Source organism: Eptesicus fuscus, chromosome 4 (assembly GCF_027574615.1).
Source record: "Eptesicus fuscus isolate TK198812 chromosome 4, DD_ASM_mEF_20220401, whole genome shotgun sequence".
Classification (NCBI taxonomy): domain Eukaryota; kingdom Metazoa; phylum Chordata; class Mammalia; order Chiroptera; family Vespertilionidae; genus Eptesicus; species Eptesicus fuscus.
In genome coordinates, this window is record NC_072476.1 from 12,266,533 (window position 1) to 12,290,895 (window position 24,363).

General features: G+C 44.7%; 1 protein-coding gene across 2 annotated transcripts in view; it reads right to left on the reverse strand.

The window, feature by feature from the left end:
• The window catches only part of PDPK1 (3-phosphoinositide dependent protein kinase 1), an 82,049-nt gene that overhangs the window by 24,740 nt on the left and 32,946 nt on the right, over positions 1–24,363 (reverse strand). The window contains exons 2-7 of one of the 2 annotated variants that reach the window (XM_054714631.1): positions 21,251–21,496; positions 17,052–17,094; positions 16,645–16,782; positions 11,522–11,666; positions 10,575–10,672; positions 3,241–3,316 (exon numbers count right to left, since the gene is read on the reverse strand). In XM_054714631.1, coding sequence (XP_054570606.1) covers positions 3,241–3,316; positions 10,575–10,672; positions 11,522–11,666; positions 16,645–16,782; positions 17,052–17,094; positions 21,251–21,496 — 746 coding nt within the window. Of the gene's footprint in view, positions 1–3,240; positions 3,317–10,574; positions 10,673–11,521; positions 11,667–16,644; positions 16,783–17,051; positions 17,095–21,250; positions 21,518–24,363 lie in introns of both variants that reach the window. The other variant, XM_008146431.2, reaches the window with a different exon arrangement.

Below are 24,363 nucleotides of genomic sequence, written 5' to 3' on the forward strand. Positions count from 1 at the left end.
GGGGAGGGGAGGGGGAGGGAGAGGGAGAGAGAAATATCGATGTGAGAGAGACACATTGATCAGCTGTCTCTTGCACGGGCCTGACCATGGCAGGGTTCCTGCAAACCAGGTGCGCACCCTTGACTGGGAATTGAACCCATGACCTCTTGGTCTGCGAACCAACACTCTAACCACTAAGCAACCCAGCCTGGGGCATTGGTTGATTCTTGTATGTGCCCTGACCAGGGATCGAACCCACAACCTTGGCGTATCGGGACGACATTCTAACCAACTGAGCTACCCAGTCAGGGCTCGAAAATGTTTTAAAATACAATAAAAACTAAAGGGGGAGTCAGTTTAATATTTCTAGCATGTACCAAAGACTTTAAAAATGTTCAGATAGGGCAAGTCATTCTACTTTTTAAAATATATATATATTTCTTTATTGATTTCAGAGAGGAAGGAAGAGGGAGAGAGATAGAAGCATCAATGATGAGAGGGAATCATTGATCGGCTGCCTTCTGCACTCCCCCTACTGGGGATTGAGCCCTGCAACCCAGGCATGTGCCCCTGGCCAGAATCGAACCTGGAACCCTTCAGTCCGCAGACCAACGCTCCATCCACTGAGCCAAACTGGCTAGGGCTCATTCTACTTTTTGAAATTCAACACAGGAACTTAGGGCAGCCTTGGGGCAGCCCTGGTGCTGCCTGGCAGATACCCCATCTCTCCCAGTGGACAAGCAGGAGTGCCCCTCTGCCCCACAGCACAGAATATGCAGCACACAGTAGGCATGCCAGATTGTGCCAAATAAACAAAACCACTTCAACATCCAATGATAAAGAGTTTGACAAACAACAGTAAATCATATGCTAAAACACCCCACAGCTGTTAAAGATGACTGCAAATAATTTTAGTGACATAGGGAAATGTTCATCATATAATCGCAATAATTATATAATGAACCATTATATATTTAATAATTACATAATAGTCATTAAATATTTGATGGTTATTTAATAACTATTCAAAATTGGTTATTCAGTATGACTCCCAGGTGCATAAAAATTACATAACCATATGTAATACCCCTAGAAAAAAATAACTGGGAAGATACACCAACTCATTATTTGAGACTGTAAGTGGGCTGGAGACTCTGAGTGTTATTTTTTTATTCTCCATCTTTTCTAAGAATTCTTTTCAATGAATATGTATCACTTTTTAAATTAAAAAATCTGAACTATTTTTGAGTATCACATGCTAAAAATTTTAAAAGCATACAAAGATATACAGTATATTGTTATCTCCCTCACAACCCTGTTCTCTCAACATTACAGTGTTATTTTCCAGTCCTTGTATACTCTTCTAGTGTTGTAAAATGCATGAACAAACAGATCTGGGTAGACATTCTCCCTACTTTTTTCACAAAAGGTGTCTTCCTTTTCGCATTCAGTAGAGCTTGGAGATCTTCCCCATCATGCTAATAAGCTGCCTCATCCTACAAGTAAACCCAAAATTGAGGAAAAGCTAGTACTTAGTCAGCAGTGACACACACTTCAAGAATTTGGCCAACAGTACTCACCACCCTGAGGAGGGTGTCTCAGCCTCGGCACTGTAGACATGGGCGGGGGGGGGGCATGGAGGGCAATCATTATTGCTGTGAGTATGGCTCTGCACTGCAGGATGCTGAGCGGATGTCCACTGTATACCAATAGCACTCTCTCACAACCCTCACCTAGTTGTGACACCAAAACTGTGCCCATACACAGCCAAATGTCCCCTGGGGAGAATATTGGTTAAAAGGCCCCACGTAGGAATCCGTGACCTACAATAGCATTTGGTCCTTGGCAAAAGCTCAAAAACCAGAGCCTGGAGACTGAAGTTTAATCCTTAAGAGAGCATCCTTCTATCCTTCATCATGTTTCTGTCCCACAGCACCACCCCTTAAAGAGTTTTTTAAAAGCTGTTATGCTCACAAACACAGAGCTGCTGTCCCCAGAATCACTCATTCCTCTGATGGCTTTGGCACCGTTACTTTGTCATTTTAGGAAGGTATCCCTGGCAGCCTGCCAATCTCCGTCACTGATCCTAAGACCCTCTGTCAACTCAAGGGAAGGTGCCAGCAGACCACATGCCTGGCTGGCCCCTGGGTAGGAAGAATCCAAAGAAAAGCTTTAACTACAGAATCTGTCACCACCTGAAGCCACTCCCCAAACTCTGTAACCCCAGATTCTACTGCCACCTCAGTCTTCCACCTGCCTCATAGCCTACCTGACAGCTCCCCAGACTTCTCCACACTCCTAGCCATCAACACCCCCCACCTTCTTTTCCTCCACTGCCCAGCTGCCCTGCTGCTGACCCTGCTCCACTCTTCAGACTACTGCCCTTGTGAACAGAACCCCAGCTCCTGTGTCCTCTACACCCTAATTTACTCTACACCCACCAAGGCCCTCAACTCTGTAGCTACTGCCAGGCCCGTCCCAGGTCTGAGCACTGAGCAGAGTTGGCTAGTGCTGCCTGGGCCCCTGCCAGGAAACTGGCTCTGTCCCCTCCCACACATGCTGCCTTCTGGGACTCTTCCCATAGTCTGCAGAGTCCATAACACTAAACAGCTGATCTGCGGCTGCCAGTAATGCCAGTCTGCCAGAGCCGGAGGCAGCACAAGGATCCCTGAGCTTCAAAACAAGCAAGAAGCCTTGTTAAATAATAAAGACCTGTCTGCCACACTTCTTTTCACCAAACAGTTATTCTAAGGGAACAAGATCCAGTCTCCAAGTATAAAGCAACAACCACCCCAGGAAGTATAAAGTGTAACAATAAAGTAGCACATTGGTTATTAAAGGAAAAATACTGTTTAAAAGGCAAAATGCTAACTTCTTCCAAAGTAAGCTTAGCTATATAAAGGCCATGAAAGGCACTCTCATTGAAAAAATAATTTTTTTCAGAGAGAAAGATCAATGATGAGAGAGACTCATCAATCAGTCGCCTACTGCACACCCCCCACCTGGAATCAAGCCCACAACCCAGGCATGTACCCTGACTGGGAATCAAACCATGACCTCCTGGTTCATAGACAGACACTCAACCACTGAGCTACACCGGCTGGGTGAAAGGCACTCTCTTAACTATTAATTTCACATGTATTAGCTACTTTAGAGAAAAGATTATTATGGATCAGGAAAAAAATACACACACACACACACACACACACACACACACACACACACACGGATAAAAACAAGAACAAGAAAAAATCAGATTACCTTTTACAGGCCGATTTCTCTGTGAGCAGCTCTGGAGAAACATATTGGGCTGTTCCTACAAACGAGTTGGCCCTGGCTGATGAGAAGAGGAAAATGGTCATGCTGAGATACAAAACACTTAAAATTGTGGACGTTCATATCAGGACATCATGGCTGACATGGGCATAAACTGGAGCTTTCTGCCAGCACAGCACTGGTCACTTGGAATCAGACTGTACTGTACAATCCCGAAAGCCTTACTTGTCCAGGGCCTACCCCTCACACCCCATTTTGAGACCCTCTCCTCCCAGAGATGGCTCAAAGGTCACCTGCTCAGTGACATTTTCCCTGACCACCAAGGAAGCTCATCCTGGCCACCTCCCTAACTCATGTTCTCCTAGTGCCTCTCACCAACACTAGAGCAGCCCTCACCCAGCATTCTCTCAGCTGGAGCATCTCAAGGAGCCTGTGGTGCTTAAAAACAGTTCCGGACATGCAGCAAGCACACAATGAACAGGCACAGAATGCAGGAAAGGACTGGATCCCCTGCAGGGCAGGAATACCTTCTGGTAACAAACTGCTCAGGGAGGTCAGGGAATGAGACTCATGTTTCCCAGCTGGGCAACCTCCACAGCATACTGCTGTTTCTAGTACTGGACTGTGTGATGCAAGATTCACAAAGATCAACTGCAGAGCTGGATTGGGTGGCAGCAGGAGCCTCTGGACCTGCCCATCACCAGAGAGAGGAGGCACTGACACCCACTCATCCCAGTGGCCCCAAGGATCTTAGGGACCTCACCAATGGCCATGCATCCCTGACAAAGAACTACAGGCATAAGCTGCGTGCCCCACCACACTGCTCCTGAGAGGCATCCTACATGGAGCATCTCTGGCATTGGGGACCACACAGCTGTTCTCAGCCTTTCCTATGACTCTCAGAGGATGAAGGATCAGGGATGCCGGTATGAGAGCCACCTATCATCCGAAAACAAATTGATTCTCTAAGGAGAGGAGCCACATATTTCACTCACAGCAACCTTCCAGGCTGGTACTGTGTAAACCAGCAGACATTTGCTGTCTACTTTTATGACTGAAGGAAAAGTTCAATTTCACTGAAAGATTAAAGAAAATCAGTGACTTTTCTCCTCTCCAGTGTCATGGCTGACTGGCTTCTATCTATGACACCAGGGTAAAAACCCCAAAGAGAGCATCAGAAATCCACAGAGGTAATCTAGTCTCCTCCCCCTGGAAGTTCAGCGATAAGCTAAAGATCAAACTTCTCCAGCTATTGAAAAACCAGACCCAGAACCCATCATTGGTAAACATGGCCTCCTCTATGCCACTGACCCCCTCACCTGTAGGACACACAGTCAAGGGAAAGGAGAAAGGTATTGGGCTGGGTTGCTGTTTCTATCCTTAAAGTGGTTCAAAGAAAGTGATCAGCATCCTGGGCTATGGACCACTCTGGTCACCACAAATCTGTAAGTCAAACTCTGAAGTGCCAGTGGGGAAGGAGGGACCTAAAGAAGTGTTCCTAAGGTCTGGGGACCCTCATACTCTCTTCAAGCCAAAAGTGCAGACTGCTAGTGTCATACCCATAAACCCACATGAAGCACAGCAAACATTCACAAAATATGGTCACCTCTTGGACAAAAGTTGAGAAAACAGACTACTGCAACACATAAAAAGGAGTCTGGCCCTGGCCAGTGTGGCTCAGTTGGTTGAGCATCATCCTCTGCATTGAAAGGTTGCCGGTTTGATTCCAGGTCAGGGCACATGCCTGGGTTGTGGGCTCAATCCTCAATCCTCAGTAGGGGGCATGCAAGAGGCAGCTGATCTATGTTTTCCTCTCACATCAATATTTCTTTTTCTCTCCCTCTCCCTCTTCCTTTCTCTCTCTCTCTCTCTCTCTCTCTCAAAATCAATTTTTTTAAAAAAGGGAGTATGCAAGCGAGATTTATCCCAAGAATGCAAAGGTGATTAATATTTATAAATCAATCAATGTAATACATCATATCATTAAAATTAAGGACAAAACCACATGGTCAACTCAATAAATGCAGAAAAAGCATCTAACAAAAATTCAACATTCCTTCATGATAAAAATACATAAAATAAGAACAGAAAGAAACCTCCTCAACCTGATAAAGGCATCTATGAAAAAGCCAAAATTAACTTGTTACTCACAGTGAAAGACTAAGAGCTTTTCCTAGGATTAGGAACAAGACAAGGATGTCACTCTTGCCATTTCTATTCAACATAGTGGAGGTTCTACCAGGACAATTAAGACAAGAAAATGAAATAAAAGGAATCCAGATTAGAAAGGAAAAAGTAAACTATCTCTAATCATAGATGACATGACCTTGTACACAAACATCAACTGTATTTCTTTTTTCTTTTAAACCCTCACCCGAGGACATGTTGATAGAGTTATCTTTTTTACTTTCTTAATGGTATCATGGCACAAAAGTTTTTAAACTTAATGTGGCATAATTTACCTATTTTTTTTTTCTTCTGTTGCTGTGCCTTTGAGGTGTGTGTGTGTGTGTGTGTGTGTGTGTGTGTGTGTGTGTGTGTTCTGTGCCTTTGGTACTGTATCTAAGAAACCATTCCCTAACCCAAGGTCATGAAGATTACTCCTATGCTTTCTTTCAAGAGTGTTAATAGTTTTAGATCCTAGATTCAGATCTCCAATCTACCCAAGTAAACATCTTGAGTTAACTTTTGTGTATGGTGTGAGGCAAGGGGTAATAATGCTTTTGATAATTTGGTCATCACTGGAGGACGATAGTGAACCAATTCATGATTTTCAAAAGTGGCAAGGGGAAAGAGCAAGCATTTATCCTGTTTTTCCTCCACAATCAATAGGAAAAGGAAATAGTTGCTATGGGGAAATTTCTCTTTAAAAAAAGAATTCCATCTCATGAGTAAAAGAATTAGACTATAATCATTCTGTATTCTCTACTGAATTAATGGATCTAAGCCATTATGGCTTTAAAGGGCTGTTGACAACATAGAGAAATGAATGGGTGTCAAATGCTTCCTAATAAAGAAGGCACCACCACCAGACTCTGGTGTGTGATAATTGAACCTGAATATGATCAAAGTGACCAGCACCAACTGCCAATTTGCAGGATGTACAGAGGAGAGGAGCATGTGACATGACTCCAAAGAGATGTAATCAGGAAACTTTAGAAGACAAATGACCTGGTTTCTTCAACAGACTGCAAGGTAAAGAAATAAAGATGGGGGGGGGGGGGGGGCGGGGAGCACGCACGGAAGCCACAGATTAAAAGAAATTTAAGAGATAAATTAGCGAAGTTCAAATGTGGGAACTTTGGCTGTCCACAGAGGGGACGTGCAGAAAAGGTGCAGCTGGAGTGACAGAATGATTTAGGCTCCGAAGTCTTCCCCTGGATCCCCCCCTCCAGCTGTCCTCCAACCTATACCAGCAGACCCACCCGTCCTGTTTAGTAAGTGAAGCCTCCACATCTGGCTGTATACCAGAAAAGCCTACATAGCTCAGGACACAGGTTTTCAGACACAAACCCCAGTCTGAACCTCCAGCGTCCCCAAGTAACTCAAGCCTTTTGCAAAGTGGGCAAAGGCCAGAGACACAGCCACAGACAAGGGGCTTACTCGACATGATTAAGCTGTCCTCACCCAGATATGTCTGTGGTACCCTTGTGCAAGGTCAGAAGTCACAAGTAGCCCTGGCTGGTTTGGCTCAGTGGATAGAGCGTCGCCCTGTGGACTGAAGGGTCCCAGGTTCGATTCCGGTCAAGGGCATGTACCTTGGTTGCAGGCACATCCCCAGTTGGGGGTGTGCAGGAGGCAGCTGATTGATGTTTCTCTCTCATGGATATTTCTAACTCTCTATCCCTCTCCCTTCCTCTCTGTGAAAAATCAATAAAATATGTTAACAAAAAGAAGAAGAAGAAGAAGAAGTCACAAGTCCTCTGTGCCGGAAATTGTTCATCAATCCCGTATGCCCTCAACAGTCCCCACTGTGTCCCACCCTGCCCATTATAGACAGGGAGGCGACTCTGACCTAACAGGCAGCAGTGAGAGAGAGATGCAGGGCTCACCCCCTTTCAGGAGCAACATATTGGGACAAAGGTCTATGAAGATAGACAACCTGCCTCCTGCTAGGAGAAAGGCAAACATGCTTAGTGCACAGCTAAAGAATCTGAGCTCCCACCAACACTTTCCTTCTGGAAGTTTTAAGATGTTTTTGTGAAATCATCTTTACACAAAAGTTTTTTGTTTTTTTTTAAAGCTAGTACAGAAATATATTCCAAAGTACTTCAAACAGAAAATGAGAGTAATTCACTAAAATGAAACATTCACATAATTACATATGCTTTTCCCTTTTCTTTAAGAAGAAAAAAAAAAAAGCCAACTCATCTATACTGAGTGGCCAGATTATTATGATCTCTGAACGCATAATAATCTAGCCACTCAGTGTATATATATTAACCCTTTGCACTCGCTTGCTTTTTTCTTGATTCCTTTATTCTACTTGGGATTTAATTTTTTAAATACCCCAGATTTTACAAAGCGTGGCAGTAGAAAACTGGAGTTTCTTTTCATACAAACTTATTTATTTGGATTTTTTTATATTTCAAATTATTGATACATTCAAGAGTATAAAAAGAGCTGCTACCGATGCTAACCGTGTCGAGTCACACTCGACATCCGAGTGCAAAAGGTTAAGAGGCCCGGTGCATGAATTCCTGCATGGGTGGGGTCCGGCCAGCCTGGCCAGGGGAGGGGATATGGGAAGTTGGCCGGCCTGCCTGCTGGTCGAACTCCTGGTCAAGGGGACAATTTGCATATTAGCCTTTTATTATATAGGATATACACTGAGTGGCCAGATTATAATGCGTTCAGAGATCATAATAATCTGGCCACTCATTGTATATATACAAGCAATTCTCCCTGGTTTATAATGTAAGGATTTTTAGCTTCCTGCTTCCAGAAAGAAAGAAAAGCATGCTTATTTATTTCATTATTTCACCAATGCATTTAAATTCTTGTATTTTTTCAATGACTATAGGGCAACAGGACTAGCCTGTATCAAATATCAGATTCTGAAGGAAATATACATGAAGAAAGGACAAAGCAGAACCCAAGGTGGGCAGCTCTCAAGAATGACTGGGAGGTCCCATGGCAGAAGTCACACAGACTGTGATAAGCAGCCTAACAAGAACATTTGGGGACACAGCAATTCCTGTGGGGTTCACCTCTGTCATGAATAATGCTAAGGTTATGGGTTATACCATGTCCATAAAACATGATTACTGGCCAATAAAATGTTACTATGCAATATGCATAGGTTGAATAGATAAAGGTTTTGGGGCATCTCACAAGTGCCAGTAGGACTTCCCTGGCTTTGTGCATCTCCAGGTGGGAGACCATCCATCCTCTGATGCCTTCTATGGGAAGGAGGGAAAGGCAGCTACAAAAGGCAGGCAAGTGAGGCCAGGACTAAGACTTGTTGAGAAATAAGAGCATATCCCATGATTCCAAGTTTTGTTTCAGCCCTGAAAGGGTGGTGCTTTAGGATTCTCAGAGAGGTTCCCAAATCAAAGACGCTGGTGACTCAGTGAGTGTTTGCACAGAAATTAACCCTATCAGACCGCTGTACCGATTTTTCGGTAATTTACGAATCTGCCGCTATACCGCTGTTCCTAATTTTTGGTACTTTGCCTAGACCTATTTTCTACAATGTTTCCAAGTTCCATCTTATTCTAACCACTTGTTTGCATGTAACTAACATTTTTCTATATCATGTTGATTTTTTCTCTTTAATGCTCAGGAGCCCAGGTATAGGGGACAGTTAGGTTCAGGGCCTCAGGTCTGGTGGATTTAAAGCACTAGCTGAATCTTAACTAGAACCCTCTGTTTGAAAACATGGGGCTGGAAAAACACCCAGAAAGGAAAGATAAGGCACCCTGCAGAAGGAAACCCATGGAGGCCCAGATAGGCTCACCAGGTGCCTCCCAGCAGCACAGGTTTGTATCTCTACCCACGGTTGGCTGGGATGAGTGGACCCCAGGCATCAGCCCAATGGATGTCCAACACGCTGTTTAATCCCACCGCAATTCAAGCCCAAGATAGAGGGGGCCAGCCCGGCTGAGCTAGAGGACTTTCTAAAAAGCCAAGTTCCTCCCCACCGCTATGTAATACTCATAGTTTTCCTTTTCTACAAGAGAGTAGCTGTAGCAGAGTGGATGCTTTAGTCTGAATCTTTCTGCCAACAAACCCTGTATTCACACTCAGCATATCGTTAGCCCAAGCACTTTTTGTGCCTTTTACCAAAGTCTTCCTCTCATGGCAGAGAGATGTGCGCATTATATGGAGGTCTCCACGACAGCCTCTTGGGTCAGGGTGGCTCTGACAGTCACAACTGTCCTAAGACCCAAAGTTCATTTTCAAGGTCACTTATTAACTTGCACAGTGCCCTTAGCTTCCCCCAAACCTCACCATAAAGGGCTTTATCTTCTCTCTACGCCAACACTTGACAACAATTGTCAGAAGTAAAATTGCCATTCTTTATACTTCCAGTTTGATTTCCATTCAACAAACACCTTAAGGGCAGCGAGAGCCCCTGCCGAGATGTCTCCTGGCTAGCTAGGACACCCAGGACACTCTTCTGGCCCAAGTTAGCAACTCCTCCTAGGTGATACAGCTGTCCCAATACGTAATCCAATGCTAAAAATCACCCTAGGGGAACAGTGATTAGGATGGTTTGCAATCAGAAATATGCACTTGACCAAGTAAAAATCAATCCCTGTTCTGTGATTCTGTAGAACCTCACTATAATGGGTGTGACTGGGCCACTACTGCAGCTGCACACGGGAAGTGAGGAGAAAGAAAGCTGGCAGGCTCTGGGATAGAGGGATAGTACCCCCACTAACCTCCAGTTACAAACTTCAGTGCCAACAGGAAGAGCTGCAAGCTGACCATACTGACCTCATGTACTTGCATGGGAGACCAGGAACAAATGTGGCACCCCAGCACTTTCTAAAACTAGGGAGGGTGAGCCACAGGGCACTCAAAAGTGCTCAAAGGGACCTATGACAACAACATGCAGAAAGCACCTGGTGACCCAGCTCCCCAACTCAAGACCAGGCGGACCAACCATAGGCAGCCTAGAAAGCCCTTCCCTCCCACCCACTAGACCAGACATACAGCTTTCCCTGTGAAAACTCAAGCATCTAGTTTACAATAACAAAGATATTACAAACATCTGTCACCACATGAACACAATGCAATTCACTGAATTTCAGAAAGGTTGTTTTTGATCTAAACACTAAGCAGGATCGACTGGAAATAAAACACTCACACACCTTGTTTACTCTCTGGGGATAATACTTTTGCTGTTCCAAAATCTGTGATCTGGATGTGCATATCTTCATTTAACAAAATGTTTTCTGGTTTCAGGTCCCTGTGAAAGCAGATTTTTTATATTTGACATAAGTATTTAAAACAGCAATGTTATTACATACTCTAAATTTTGCCAAAAAGAAAATAAACTGGTTAATGCTAATCTTTATAGACTAACAATCAAGAATATAAACCTAAAGTTCACACTGAACAAATACCAGTTGCATATAATGACATTCAAATTACATCACTTCAAAACTGCCATCTATTATTTTTAAGAAACTTTTTTGAAGTATAATTTATCATTTTAACCCATAAAATAGCTTTTAGAACTATTATTGTAATCATTTCATAAAATATGGATATTAAACTATCATACTGTACAACTTAATTTATACAAAGTCCAATTTTTAAAAGTCAGTTAAAAAAAAGCCCTGGCCAGGTAGCTCAGTTGGTTAGAGCATTGTCCTGATATGCCAAGGTTGTGGGTGCAATCCCCAGTCAGAGCACATACAAGAAGCAACCAATGAATGCATAAATAAGTGGAATAGCAAATCGATGTATCTCTCTTTCTCCCTTCCTCTCTCTCTCTCTCTCTCAAATAAATTTTTAAGAAAGAGCTTATTTGAATATTTTCAATTTGACTTTATCAGAAAGTCATGGAAAACAAGACCAGAAGAAAGTACACACAAAAGCCGTAAGTGACAAAATAAAAGCAGCAGTCAAAATGGGTAAGAAAACTGCTAGCCTGGCAAAAAAGACATAATTTCATCTAATAGTTGAAGGTCTGTGAGACTCTCAATGTCAGAGTGATGTGAACTCTTCTTAGTTTTCACGAGGCATCCCACCCTCCATTAAATAAACCACAGCTGCCCCCGACCTAGAGCAGAGCCCGTCCTCAGCTTGGTACCTGTGAATGATGCCCCTGCCATGCAAGTACTCTAGAGCAGACACCATCTCAGCTGTGTAAAATCGGGTGCACGTCTCATCGAATGAACCAATTTTGCGAATGTATTTAAGTAGTTCTCCATTTTTGGCATAACTAAGGCCAAAATCTAAACATTGCATAGTTAAGGAAGAATGCAAAAATCATTTTTAAAAAACTAACCTTAACCCAATAGAAATTTTTTAAATTAATGAAAACTGAAAGTACCTGTGGCCCAAGACTGCTGCCCCTCTTCGAGTCAGACTCTGTCATGTTCAGACTCATGGCCAAAGGGAATCCCAGATCCCAGCTCCAGAGCGAGGCCCAAGGATAAGTTTCTCACCCAGAACACAATGACATGAGTCTTTCAGCCCAAGTGACCCTTCTGGATTCCACTGGCCCCAGTGAAGGGAAGCTGCTAGATTGCAGTCAAATGCCCCTTTGCAGGCTTCAGCCAAGGTGTGTGTATGGGAGTGGGGAGGGAGCGTGTTTCCATCATAATCCAGTCTCCACACCTGCACCATATGTATACATTTACTGAGCACCAGCTGCATTCCACATGCTGTGCTAAGAGCCAATTCATGCAAAGGTTTCTCAAATGAACGCTCTGTTTCCAATTATAAAGTGACAAGTTTTGTAAGAGAAATGCCGTTTTATTAACTTCTTGCTTCAATTTATTTATTAGGCACCCAATGGGGAGAGACTGGAGGAACACTGTCATCTTTCCTCTGGACACCACTACATTGTGATATGTTTTTTATCTATTTTCCATTTTCCAAAGAGGACTAATGGTTGCAAAAATAAATGGATCCCATATAACTTCTTCCTCCCAGAAGCCCCAAACATATGTGCCTATTAATGGAAATCTACAGGTACTTCACCACTGGCAGCTAGGGACAGGAAAGGGTTGGCCGGTGCTCAGGGTGTTCCATCTCATTTCCGTTTGCCACGGTACTACCATTCCCACCAAGAAGGAACCTGAAGCTGCAGTACAGTGAGGGCAATCCCAGGAGGAAGAGACCAACCACCAAGACTGCCCAAACCTGCCCTGAATCCAGCCCCACCTGTGACCACCCAAGCCCTTCTAACCAGGACATCTAACCGGAACCTGAGGAATTCAAAGGGTCTCAACCAGGCCCCCTTCCCTACTTGTCCTGCTCGGCCCCCCTCCACAGGGAAGGCTATAGACTCTGGCTTGCCCGAACCCAAGCAGGAGCTCAGCACTGCCTGGGCAGGTGGCCTCACCTGGAATAGCCAAGGAGCTTCACCAGTTAGGAATGCCATCTCCCAGGAGCCTACATTCCACAGGGGCTCAGCCACAGCCACAGTAACAGCACCTTTTCCTGCTTCACAGGTTCTGCTCCTTGCCTGACCATCCTCTGTGTTCCCATTTCCTATTTAAGAGATACTTCTAGTTCTGTGCTCAACTGTGAAGCTAAGGTGACTGATAGGTTTGAATATGACAGATGTTAAGGATCACAGTTCCAAGCCCATATTCCCTCCAACCACACACATTTCTCATCCTCCAGAAATACTTTTTCAGATCTCATTGGTCCATTTCCCATACTACCTCCTTTAGCAAAGCCAATGCCGTAGGGCACTGAGGAAATCTGTTCTACTGCATGGAGTGGTACATTCCCAGAAGGATGAGCACAGATCAGGCCTTTTGCAGAGCCTGGTGAACCCAAAGCCTGCACTTTGCAGGGGATCCTGGCTCAGAGAGATTAAGCAACCCAACTGATTCAAGGTGACAAAGCCAAGGGAGGACAGGACTGAAGCCCAGCCTCCTGAGGCCTAGGTGCACTGCTCCTGTCCCCAAGCTGAAAGAGGGGACATACAAAGATGAACAGGTGGGGGATGGAGGAAGAATGCAGGCTAGCCGAGGAACAGCCTCTGAAACCCCTCAACCTCCATCCCTGCAGGAGGGAAACACATCACTGCAGCCTGGAAGGGTGGGCTTGAGCTCAGCAGTGTCTTGGAGCTTGGCTCCCTGTCCAGAGCCCTGGTTTCCAGGCTGCAACAGGGATGTCACCAGGCTCTGCCTTACCTGTCCTGAGGGGAGTTTGCCCCTGCAGTCACTCCAGTGTCTCCTCAATGTGTAAATTATGGCTAAAGGGAGTGTGGTGTGCATATTGGGGCTTTCTTCAGGCAGAGCGTTTCCTTTTCTTTCTCTCTTAATACAATGTATGCCACTAAGGATTTCAACTTGAGGTAGAAGTCCCTCTTTCACTCCTGTCAGAGGTAAAGCAAGCCCTCACAGCCTTCACAGGCATTGGAATTTGCCTTAAAATTTAAGAGTAACAGTTACCACTGAACCAAGTCCCCTAGAGTCCCCTCCACCTGCATTGCTCTGGCCAATCCCATCTAAAATTAGACAGCAAGCTCACTCATCTAGACTCTGAACCACCTAATCGCATCTCACATGGCCTTTGGAGAAGATAAAGCCAAGTGTGTGCCATCTGTTGGAGCCCACAACCAACAAGACACATTGTCCCAGGGGCCTACAGAAAGCCCAGGCCCGGGCCTCCAAAAAATGTGGCAACCAGAGATCCCCACAGGCTCCAAGAGCACAGTCACATGGGTCCCAGGGAGCACAAGGATCAAAGGGTCAAGGTGGCCCCAGAGGTGAGACAGACAGAACAGACATGAAGAGGACCCTTCAATGTCCTCAGGAAGCCATTAATGGCTGCTGCATGGCATGACAACAAAGAGACAGGGACAAGAAGTGATGGAACCAGGTGGAGAGACATTCTATAACACCTAAAAAACACCAATGAGGAACCCCCTCCCCACCTCCCATACCTTTGGCTGCTAGACCACTTTATTGCCCCCGCTTACAGAGAATCCGCTAGGAAGAACCTGCCCTGTGTGCTGTCTGACTTCCTCACCTCTTCCAAACCCTCCTCCTACTTCCAAACTGCCACTAACAATGACAACTTGCACCAGGGCCAATCCATAGGTGAGGCCCATTCCCCATGCACTTGACCACTTGGCAGCATCTGGCCCAGCTGCAGCACCCTTCTTCAGAAACCATTTGGTCCTGTGGCCCCTGAGTCTCTGTCCTCTCAACTCACTAACAACACCCCCTCCCCCCCCCTTGCCTTCTAAAAGAGTCCCTTCCAAGTGCCAATCTCTGTGAATGTGGGTGGCCCAGGCTTAGGCCTAAGACCTTTTCCCCTTGTTGAGTGCCCTTCAGTGGCTGGCCAGCCTGCTAAGGCAGTCCTGACTCCTCCCTGAGCTCTGCTGGCAGTCACCCAGCAGCCCACTTGGCCCTCTAGTAGCTAGCAACTACATATGTGTCAAATGCCAATGCAACATCCACTCCTGGCCTGGCCTCCTTCCAGTCTCTTCCGGCTCAATTATAGCGCTACTGCGCATCCAGGTTCTGAGGTCCACCCCTGAGAGCCACCTTGACTCCATTCTCCCTCGCTCTCCCTCGCCCGTTTACTTATAAGAACCTTCACTGAAGCAGCAGCCAGAGTGAACAGCTGCCTTGCTGGAGACCTTCCTGGGCTCCCTGCCACACTCAGAAGAAAATCGAAAATTCTCATCAGGCCTCTGAAGCTCAAAGAGCTGACCCCTACCCAGCCTTTTCGCTCCACCCACACATACGTGCGGGTCTCTGCCTGACATTGTCAACTAGGACCACCAAGCTAAAACAGTAGCATGCTCCAACACTCCCTTACCTGGTTTTACTACTCTTGATCTCTTAGGTATTGATCACCTGTGTTACCTAACTCCTGCATGGAAATTTAAGGTCCCCGAAGACAAAGCCCTCATCTCATTTACCAGCACATTGCCATCACCCAGCATTCACCAAAGACTTCTCAATAAACAAAAGAACAAATTCAGCTGACAGCTGATGAAGCCAGAAAATGGTGTTAAAAGGGGAACAGGACTGAGCAAAGTTTTAACCCAGAAGAATCTGTGTATAGAGAGGGAGGGGAAAGGAAGCCTGAACCGGTGGGAATAGAAGATGGGGAAGGCAAACTCTCAGGCACTGGACCAACTTTGGAAGTGGTGTGGTGAGGGGAAGGGGCTCTGGAGACCTTGAAGACAAGAGGAAAAGAACAAATACAAAGACTGAGGTTTAAACCTGAACAAGCTCTTAACCTACTCCATTTGACAGTCCAACCTCTCTTGGTTGAGTAGAAACCAAGAGCGTCTGCTGAGATTGAGAACAGTCACCAGGCAAACAGGGGCTGAGGGAAGTCTTGGTTTAGAAGAACTACAGTAAAGGGACTGAGAAGTGAGGAAATACTGGCCAGTCTGGCTACATGATGGGTAGGCCCACGATAAGCTGCATGACATAGACGTGTGGTCCACCCTGACTGCCATGGTACCCTGCTTCCCTTATCCCTAAGCAAAGGTAAAAGAGCTAGAGAAGTCAGGGAACATAAGATGCCCTCAAACAAAGCAAAGAATCAGCGAGTATGATATCTCTGATGGAGATGCAGCTGCAAAGCCATGAAGAGCAAGAAGCACTGGGTGATCAGAGATTTTAAAAAAAGGCACTGAGAGCAGACTCCATAGGGAGCAGGAGGAGGGAGGTTGGAGACCCCAGGGAGAGGACAGCATCTATGTATAGGGAGAAAGGGTTTGGACTCCTATGGGTCACTCCCTGAACTTCTCACCTGGGGACTGAGCCTGGTAAAAATGTCCCTTCCAACCAAACCCCACATGCCTGAACCAAAGAAGTCAGATAGTTGCCCACCTTCTAGGAGCCCCAGGTGCCCAAGATCATTCTTCCTCTCTCACTTCCCTGCTTTGAGCACAGGACTTGACACCTGATAGATACTCCAAGGATGCTGGTAAGAGGAATGAGGGAAGCCTTTGAATAAATGTATAGCAACCACGGGGTTAAAATAATAAAAATCCTTTATATACAATGCTTATCGATAAAAAAATGAAAAAATGTTTGTGATGGTCTCCCATGAAGTAACCCCAGGGGGCCACAGCCATGCTATGAATCCCTTTGTATTTAGAATATACAGCCCTTTTCCTTTCCAGGAGATGGGACTACTTGCAAAAACAACCATGTTGTCATGATGCCAAACTAATAGGGGTCACTGTGTGATTTCAGAACGCTTTGACTATTCAAAGGATACACAGCTTTTCATCATCCTGAAACGTGAAGTAAAGTTTAACAAAGAAGGGGTGATCCAGGCGCGACATCACGTCTCTCTCTCTGGTTACATACGGGACCTTGTTCTCTTTGATAATGTGACGTTTCTCTAGAATTTTAACTTAAGGTAAGAGAGAAGCAAGTTACTATGATTTGAAACGGTAAGAAAACACTAAAGACACAACTCATAAAGTTCAAATTTTTGGCATAAATTCAAATTTTTCACATAATGTGGCTACTGACTTCATAGTCTCTAAGACAGACCAACAGTGTCCTCTCCTCTAAAATCAGCACAGAAACCCCCAAGCGCTGGGCAGTGCCGAGTGGCCATGTGCCCAGAAGTGTACTGTCCCTGCATCCCAGACAAAGATTGCTGGAGTTAGTACTTACTAGCATATTCCCTTGAGGTTGCCAGTTCTCGGGCCAGAACAACCTGGTTTGGGAAGAAAAGGGGGAAAGAGAAAAAAAAACAACAACACTAAATGTAACCAGGGCATTGAGACTCACAAGTTACCCTGCAACCAATCACACAGCCTACCCCACCCCCATTGTAAAATTACCTTTAAATATTTTTGGTCCTGTGCTAACAAATATAGCTGAATGTCAATGACAAAGTTAATTCATTCCAAGACTTAACAGCAAACACATATCTCTCTCTACTGTTTCCAGAAGGTTCTTCATCAGCTGCCAATAGTCCCCATTGTGCAGTGAAGTGCATGCGCAGGAACATCTAGACCTGTGTCACCCTCCCCAAAAGTAGGAAGAAGCAACAAATAATACCTCCACAGGTAGGTATTAGGAATGTCTTAAAAAATAACTTTAAAAATATGTCCTCAGTATATGTTCATTGCAAAAAGTAACACTGTATTTAGGCTTTTTCAAATAATTGTTACCATACATCTCATTTGATGCTGCTCTCAGACACCATAAATACCATCTCTGCTATCAAGGGCACAGGAAATGAAATCACCAGTGGCCTCCTGGGAGTCCTATACCCTCATCAGAAGTGCAGTCACACTCCAAGCTGCGTCCTCTCTGTGGTACACCTGAGTCTGGTGCTCAAACTCTATTTGAGGGACAGAGTGCCAATGGGGCATCGCACAATATGGAAAAGGCCTTTCTACACAAGGAAACCCCAGGTGCAACCTAAGCACCAACTTCCAAATGCCTAATGAGCCCAGTTTGACGATGTACTGGGTGGCCCCCACCACTGCCAGCTGGTACAAACATCTCTTCAAAGATACCTGCAGGGGGAAGGCCCGAGGACCAGAGAATAGATGAAAACCTGCCCAACTCCTGGAGTATCCCTGGGCCTTCTGGGAAGACCTCAGGAGGCCACAGCCGGGTTCATCTGGTCCCTGAGTGTGAGTTAAATGCCAGTACAGAATTCTTCACCAGACTCAATCCTGGAAAAGTACTGTGTGAAACGCCCTGCAGTCATTTAAGGATGAGGTTGGATTGTACATACTCAAGTGAAAAGATCTCAAAGATCTTTCCAGAGGAATGTACCTATGTGGACTGTTCTCACACGTTGGGGAGTGATGGGGGAGAACTGCTTATGTATTTATGCAATATTAAATTTCTTCACAGGATTAGACTAGCTATGTAAGTAAAAAGAACTGTTAAAGAGTACTAATATTTAAATGGAAACTTTTCTGAAGGAGATAGTTATGTCATCTTTCTGTTGTGTGTGAATTCGGTATTTCACACTCAGGTTTCCTTATGGACACAGGGCAGGGAGTGCCCCTCTTTAACAGGACATGACTTGACACTGCCCCCCCTCCCCCGCCCGCCACACACCATTCAGGCTGATTACAGAACTAATTTGGACGTCAAGATCTGACTCAGAAAGCCAGACATGGAGGAATTTCACAAATAAGTCCCCATTTTCCAGTCAAAATAAATGTCCAATGAAGTAAAGTTCTTTTACTGGACCGCTGTAAGAAACCATGCAGAATACCAAGGTTCTCTTCAAAATAGCTTCGTCCTCCTAAAAGGATCTGTAAGTACCATAAGGACTGGGGATTATCCTCACAGTTGAAGTGTTTTTGTTTTGTTTTGTTTTTTATTAGTCCTCATCTGAGGATAATTTTCTGTTCATTTTTAGGGAGAGTGGAAGAGAGAGGGAAAGACAAGAGAGAAACATCGATGTGAGAGAAACACATTGATTGGCTGCCTCCTGCATGAGCTGGGCCGGGGAGGAACCTGCAACCAAGGTATGTGCCCCTTGACCGGAATTGAACCCGGGATCCTTTGGTCCACAGGCCAGTGCTCTATCCACTGAGCCAAACGAGCTAGGGCTGAAGGTTTTTATTCTAAGGACACAATTCTTTCATAATTTAAACAAAAACTGCTAATTTTAAAAAATCTAAATCAAAAGTATAAAGGGAGTCTTGGCCGGTTTAGCTCAATGGTTAGAGTGTCGGCCCCCAGACCAAAGGGTCCTAGGTTCAATTCCCCGTCAAGAACATGTACCTCGGTTGCAGGTACCCCAGCCCCAGTAAGGGCACCTGTGAAAGGCAACCAATTGATGTGTGTATCTCACATCGATCTTTCTCTCTTTTTTAAAAAATATATTTTTATTCATTTTACAGAGAGGAAGGGAAAGGGGTAGAGAGTTAGAAACATTAATGCTGAGAAACATCAGCTGCCTCCTGCACTCCCTCTACTGGGGATTGAGCCCACAACCAAGGTACATGCCCTTGACCGGAATCCAGGACCCTTCAGTTCTCAGGCCAATGCTCTATCCACTGAGCCAAACTGGTCAGGGCTCTCTCTTTCTTTTTCTTTTTCTTTCTTTTTTTAAAATATATTTTATTGATTTTTTTACAGAGAGGAAGAGAGAGGGATAGAGTTAGAAACATCGATGAGAGAGAATCATCGATCAGCTGCCTCTTGCACACCCCATACTGGGGATATGCCTGCAACCAAGGTACATGCCCTTGACCGGAATCGAACCTGGGACCCTTGAATCTGCAGGCCGACGCTCTATCCACTGAGCCAAACCGGTTTCGGCTCTCTCTTTCTTTTTCCACTATCTAGAAATCAATGGAAAAAAAATATCCTCAGGTGAGGATTAAAAAAAAAAAAAAAGCGTAAGGACAGCAAAAATTAACATTAATTAAAATAACGTTGAAAACATAAGTGAGCTATAATAACTTCATGTTCTTTGCATTTTGAAACATTTCATAAATGTAAAAAGATAAAAGGAAAACAAATTTCATGTAAGATTTCTTCACAAAAGCCAGGCAAGGAAGACTCATTGTTCAGAAACCCTGCTGCACTAGGGGCCTCAAGCACCACCATGCTGTGACCATAATGCATGCTGAGCCCAGCTTAGAGACCATGGCCACATAGGAGCTATTTTTTTATGAAGGTACAGATTTAGACTGTGCATCCCAGCTGGAGAACAAGTACTCCAGCCTCCACCAAGCCTGCAGCAAGCCTCCAGCGATGCCATAGCCACATGGAGCTGACACTTCAACAAAGGAGCTGATTTGAACCTTCACTTCTTTGCTGCAAGAGGAAAAATACCATAGGACAGACACAACTCACTCAAGGAGCAAAAAAAGAGTTACCTTGAGTGTGACTTGACACTGCCATGATAACATTTGTTTATAAAACAGAGGACACAGAATCTAGAGGCCAGCAGGTCTTGGTCTGTAACTCTAGCAAGTGTCAAGAATGTAACGTTTTGCATATTTTAAAATAAAAGTTTTTAAATGTTTCCCCCCAAAACTCTGAGGAGATACTAATACCAAAACTAACTTTAAAAAATATATATATTTTTTATTGATTTCAAAGAGGAAGGGAGAGGGAGAGGGAGATAGAAACATCAATGATGAGAGAAAATCATGGATTGGCTGCCTCCTGCATGCCCCCTACTAGGGATCGAGCCCACAACCCGGGCATGTGCCGTTGAGTGGGAATCTAACCCAGGACCCTTCAGCCTGCAGGCCGACGCTCTATCCACTGAGGCAAACCAGCTGGGGCCCAATACTAACTTTAAAAAATATATTTTTTTTATTGATTTCAGAGAGGAAGGGAGAGAGAGAGAGAGAGAAACATTAACTATGAGAGAGAATCATTGATCGGATGCCTCCTGCACACCCTCTACTGGGGATTGAGCCTGAAACCTGGGCATGTGCCCTAACCGGGAATCGAACCATGACCTCCTGACTCATAGGTCGACATTCAACCATTGAGCCACACTGGCCAGAACCAATACTAACTTTTAATCTAAGGAACAGAAAAGCTTCCCAGAATCTTGCCTATGTGACACAAGGACATGGAATGTTAGTCACCTGCTGATGCGTGGTTTGAATAAAATGAACTGCCATTTAATAAAAAATAAGATCAAATGATGCCTTTTAAAGCTTGCAACTACAAAATCATGGCTTAGATATTTCAGCCACATGATCTACTTGTGGCCCCAAGTCACCTTCAGAATAGGAGAGGAACCCCCAGAGGCCTGAAACCCTCCTCCTGGGAAGAACACCACCTCGTATCTGGTTCTCCCAGTTCTGAGCCTGGAAGGTCAGCCTATCCAAGGAAAACACACTTATTCAACAACAGCAGCATGTACTCACTGTTGAAAAAGATCCTTCACCAAGAATTTTCCCAAATTTGAAGTCTTCTGGCCGTTTCTTCCGAGGCTGTGGTGGTGGCTGTGCAGCATGTTGCAGTGAGTTGGCACTTGGTCGGGACTCAGCCGCAGTGCTGTCCATGGTGGGGCCCTGCCTGCTACCACCGCTGGGAACAACAGGGGCCGTGCCGGAATCAGTCTGGGTCCTCACCATTGATGGGGATGGGCAGGAACATAACACCACGCTGGACTGAATAGGAATGGTGTCATACTGGTGGATCCAGGAAAAAGAGATAAGACTCAAAGCAGCTCTTCTTAAATGCATGAACTCAAGTGTTGACATTATTGAAACACAAACACAAAGTACAGGCAGGCTATCTGACATTCTGCCACGTGGCTCATGCTACCCTCCTCTCCCAAGTCCCTTCCCTGCTCAAATCCCAGCCCTCCCTGTCTTGCTTTCCCAATAACTCTACCACCCAGTACCAATCTGCCCGCCTCCTCCTCCCTTAGCAATGTATGAGTTTCCAACACACACCCCCGACCCCACTCAATGGCCAGTTAGCCTGCCCATCACCGCCCAGCTTAAATACCATCTGCAGCCAACCCTTGTTCAAAAAGAAAGTCAGTCCAAACCCTGTGACAACAGTATATACTGTTTCAGAACCCCTGGCCCTGTTCACCCACCCATAGCTGATAAAAGACTGGATATACGTGAAGGCACTCAATTAGGGCTTGAACAAACAGAATGGCTTGAGACTGCATCCCACAGCCAAATAGAATGTTAACCACACATTCCTGGAACACAGAAACATAACTTAATGGAAAGAAGAGTCCAAGAATTGCCAATTACACATAAAAGTTATAGTTGATAAAAATAAGCTTAACAAAGCAAAACAATAGTGGCATAATCGGTTAACAGTAACTGATTTAGAGCCAAACTGCCCTCTAAACACCAAACAAATTTAAAAACTTAATTTTAAAAATTATTCAATGTGAGCCCTATTAAAATTCCAACTGGCTTCTCTGTAGAAATTGACAAGCTGATTCTAAAATTCATATAGAAATTCAAGGGAGCCAGAATAGCCAAAACAATCTCAAAAAACAAAACAAAAAACAAACACTAAACCCAAAGTTGGAGGACTCACATGTCCAGATTTCAAAACTTACCAAAAATCTATAGTAACCAAGACAAGATGGTACTGGCAAAAGTATAGGCACATAGATGAATAGAACAGCGTCCAGAAATAAACTGTTACATCTACTACCACCAACTGATTTTTGACATGGATGCCAAAACCCTTCAATGGGAAAAAACAGTCTTTTCAACAAATGGTGCTGGGACAACTGGATATCTACATGCAAAAGAATGAAATTGGATGCCTTTCCCACATCATATACCAAATTTAATTCAAGTAGATCAAAGATCTACCTGTAAGAACTAAAACTATAAAACGCTTAGAGAAAAATATATGAAAAAATTTTCATAACCTTGGCATTGGTGTCTAAGATATGAAACCAAAAGCACAAGAAACAAAAGAAAAAAACAGGTCAAAGGGACTTCATCAAAATTAAAAACTTCTGTGCTTCAAAGGCACCATTAAGAAAGTGAAAGACAACCCATAGAATGAGAGAAAATATTTTCAAGTCATATATCTGATAAAGGACTTGTAGCCAGACTATATAAGGAACCCTTACAACTCAATTAAAAAAAAACCACACATACAATTTAAAAAAATAGGCAGTGGATTAGAATAAACATTTCTCCAAAAAAAAAAAAAAATACAAATGGCCAATAAGCACATGAAGATGCTCAACATCACCAGACATTATTGAAATGCAAATCAAAGCCACAATGAGATTCCACTTGAACCCACCAGGATGGTTAGAACAAAAAAAGACAGATAATAAGTTAATGGGAACGTAGAAAAATTGGATCCCTCACACATTGCAGCTGGTAATATAAAATGGTGCATGCACCTTGGCAAATAGTATGACAGTTCCTTAAAAAAAAAAGAGGTACCATATAACCCAGCAATTCCACTACTTGGTATATACCCAAGAGAAATGAAAACGCATTTGTTAATAGCAACATTACTCATAGCAGCGCCAAAAGATGGACACAACCCAAATTCCATCAACAGATAAATGGGTAAACAAAACATAGTGTAGGCATAAAATCAAATAGTACACAGCCATAAAAAGGTAGGAAGTATGGACCTATGCTACAACATAGTTGAAAATGGAAAGCATGATGCTAAGTGAAAGAGACCAGGCATAAAAGGCGACATACTGTATGATTCAAGTGACATAAAATGTCTAGAACAGGCAAATCTATAGAGACAGAAAGTAGATAAGTGGTTGTCAGGGGCTGGGGGAAGGGGAGAATGGGGAGTGACTGCTAATGGTTCTGGGGTTTCCTTCTGGAATGATGAAGATGTTTTGGAATTGGATGGTGGTGATGTTTTCTGTGAATATACTAAAAACCACTAAATTTAAAGGAGTGAACTGTATGGTATATGAATTATATCTCTACTAGAGGCCCAGTGCATGATTAAATCATGCACGTGTAGGGTCCCCTAGGCCTAACCTGCCACCCAGGCCATATCCACTGCCCCACAAAGCCTAGCACGCTCTGCGGACACTGCTAGCAGCCTGCTCCCCGCTTTTGATGGCAGGGCGTCCGCTGGTGCTGGAGCGGACACACAGCTCCCCGCTTTCGATCACAGGGGAGCTGGCTGTCTGTCCACTGGTGCCGGAGCGGACAGCCAAGCCAGCTCCCCTGCTTTCGCTCCCCGCTTTTGATGGTCTGCAGCAGGACGTGGGCTCACTGCCCCAGAGGCCCCCTCTGTGCCGCAGCACAGCCATGGCGCAGACGCTGAGCTCGCGCCTCTGCTGGCGACGCGAGCTCAGCGTCCCGCCGGCCCAATCAGCCACCCCGAGTCCCGCCCCCTGCGCCTCCCGCTGGCCCAATCATGGGCGTAGCGGAGTGATGGTAATTTACATATTACCCTTTTATTATGTAGAATGAGCTATTATAAAATACTAGAGGCCTGGTGCACGACATTCGTGCAGCACTGGGGGAGAGGGGTCCCCTCAGCCCAGCCTGTGCCCTCT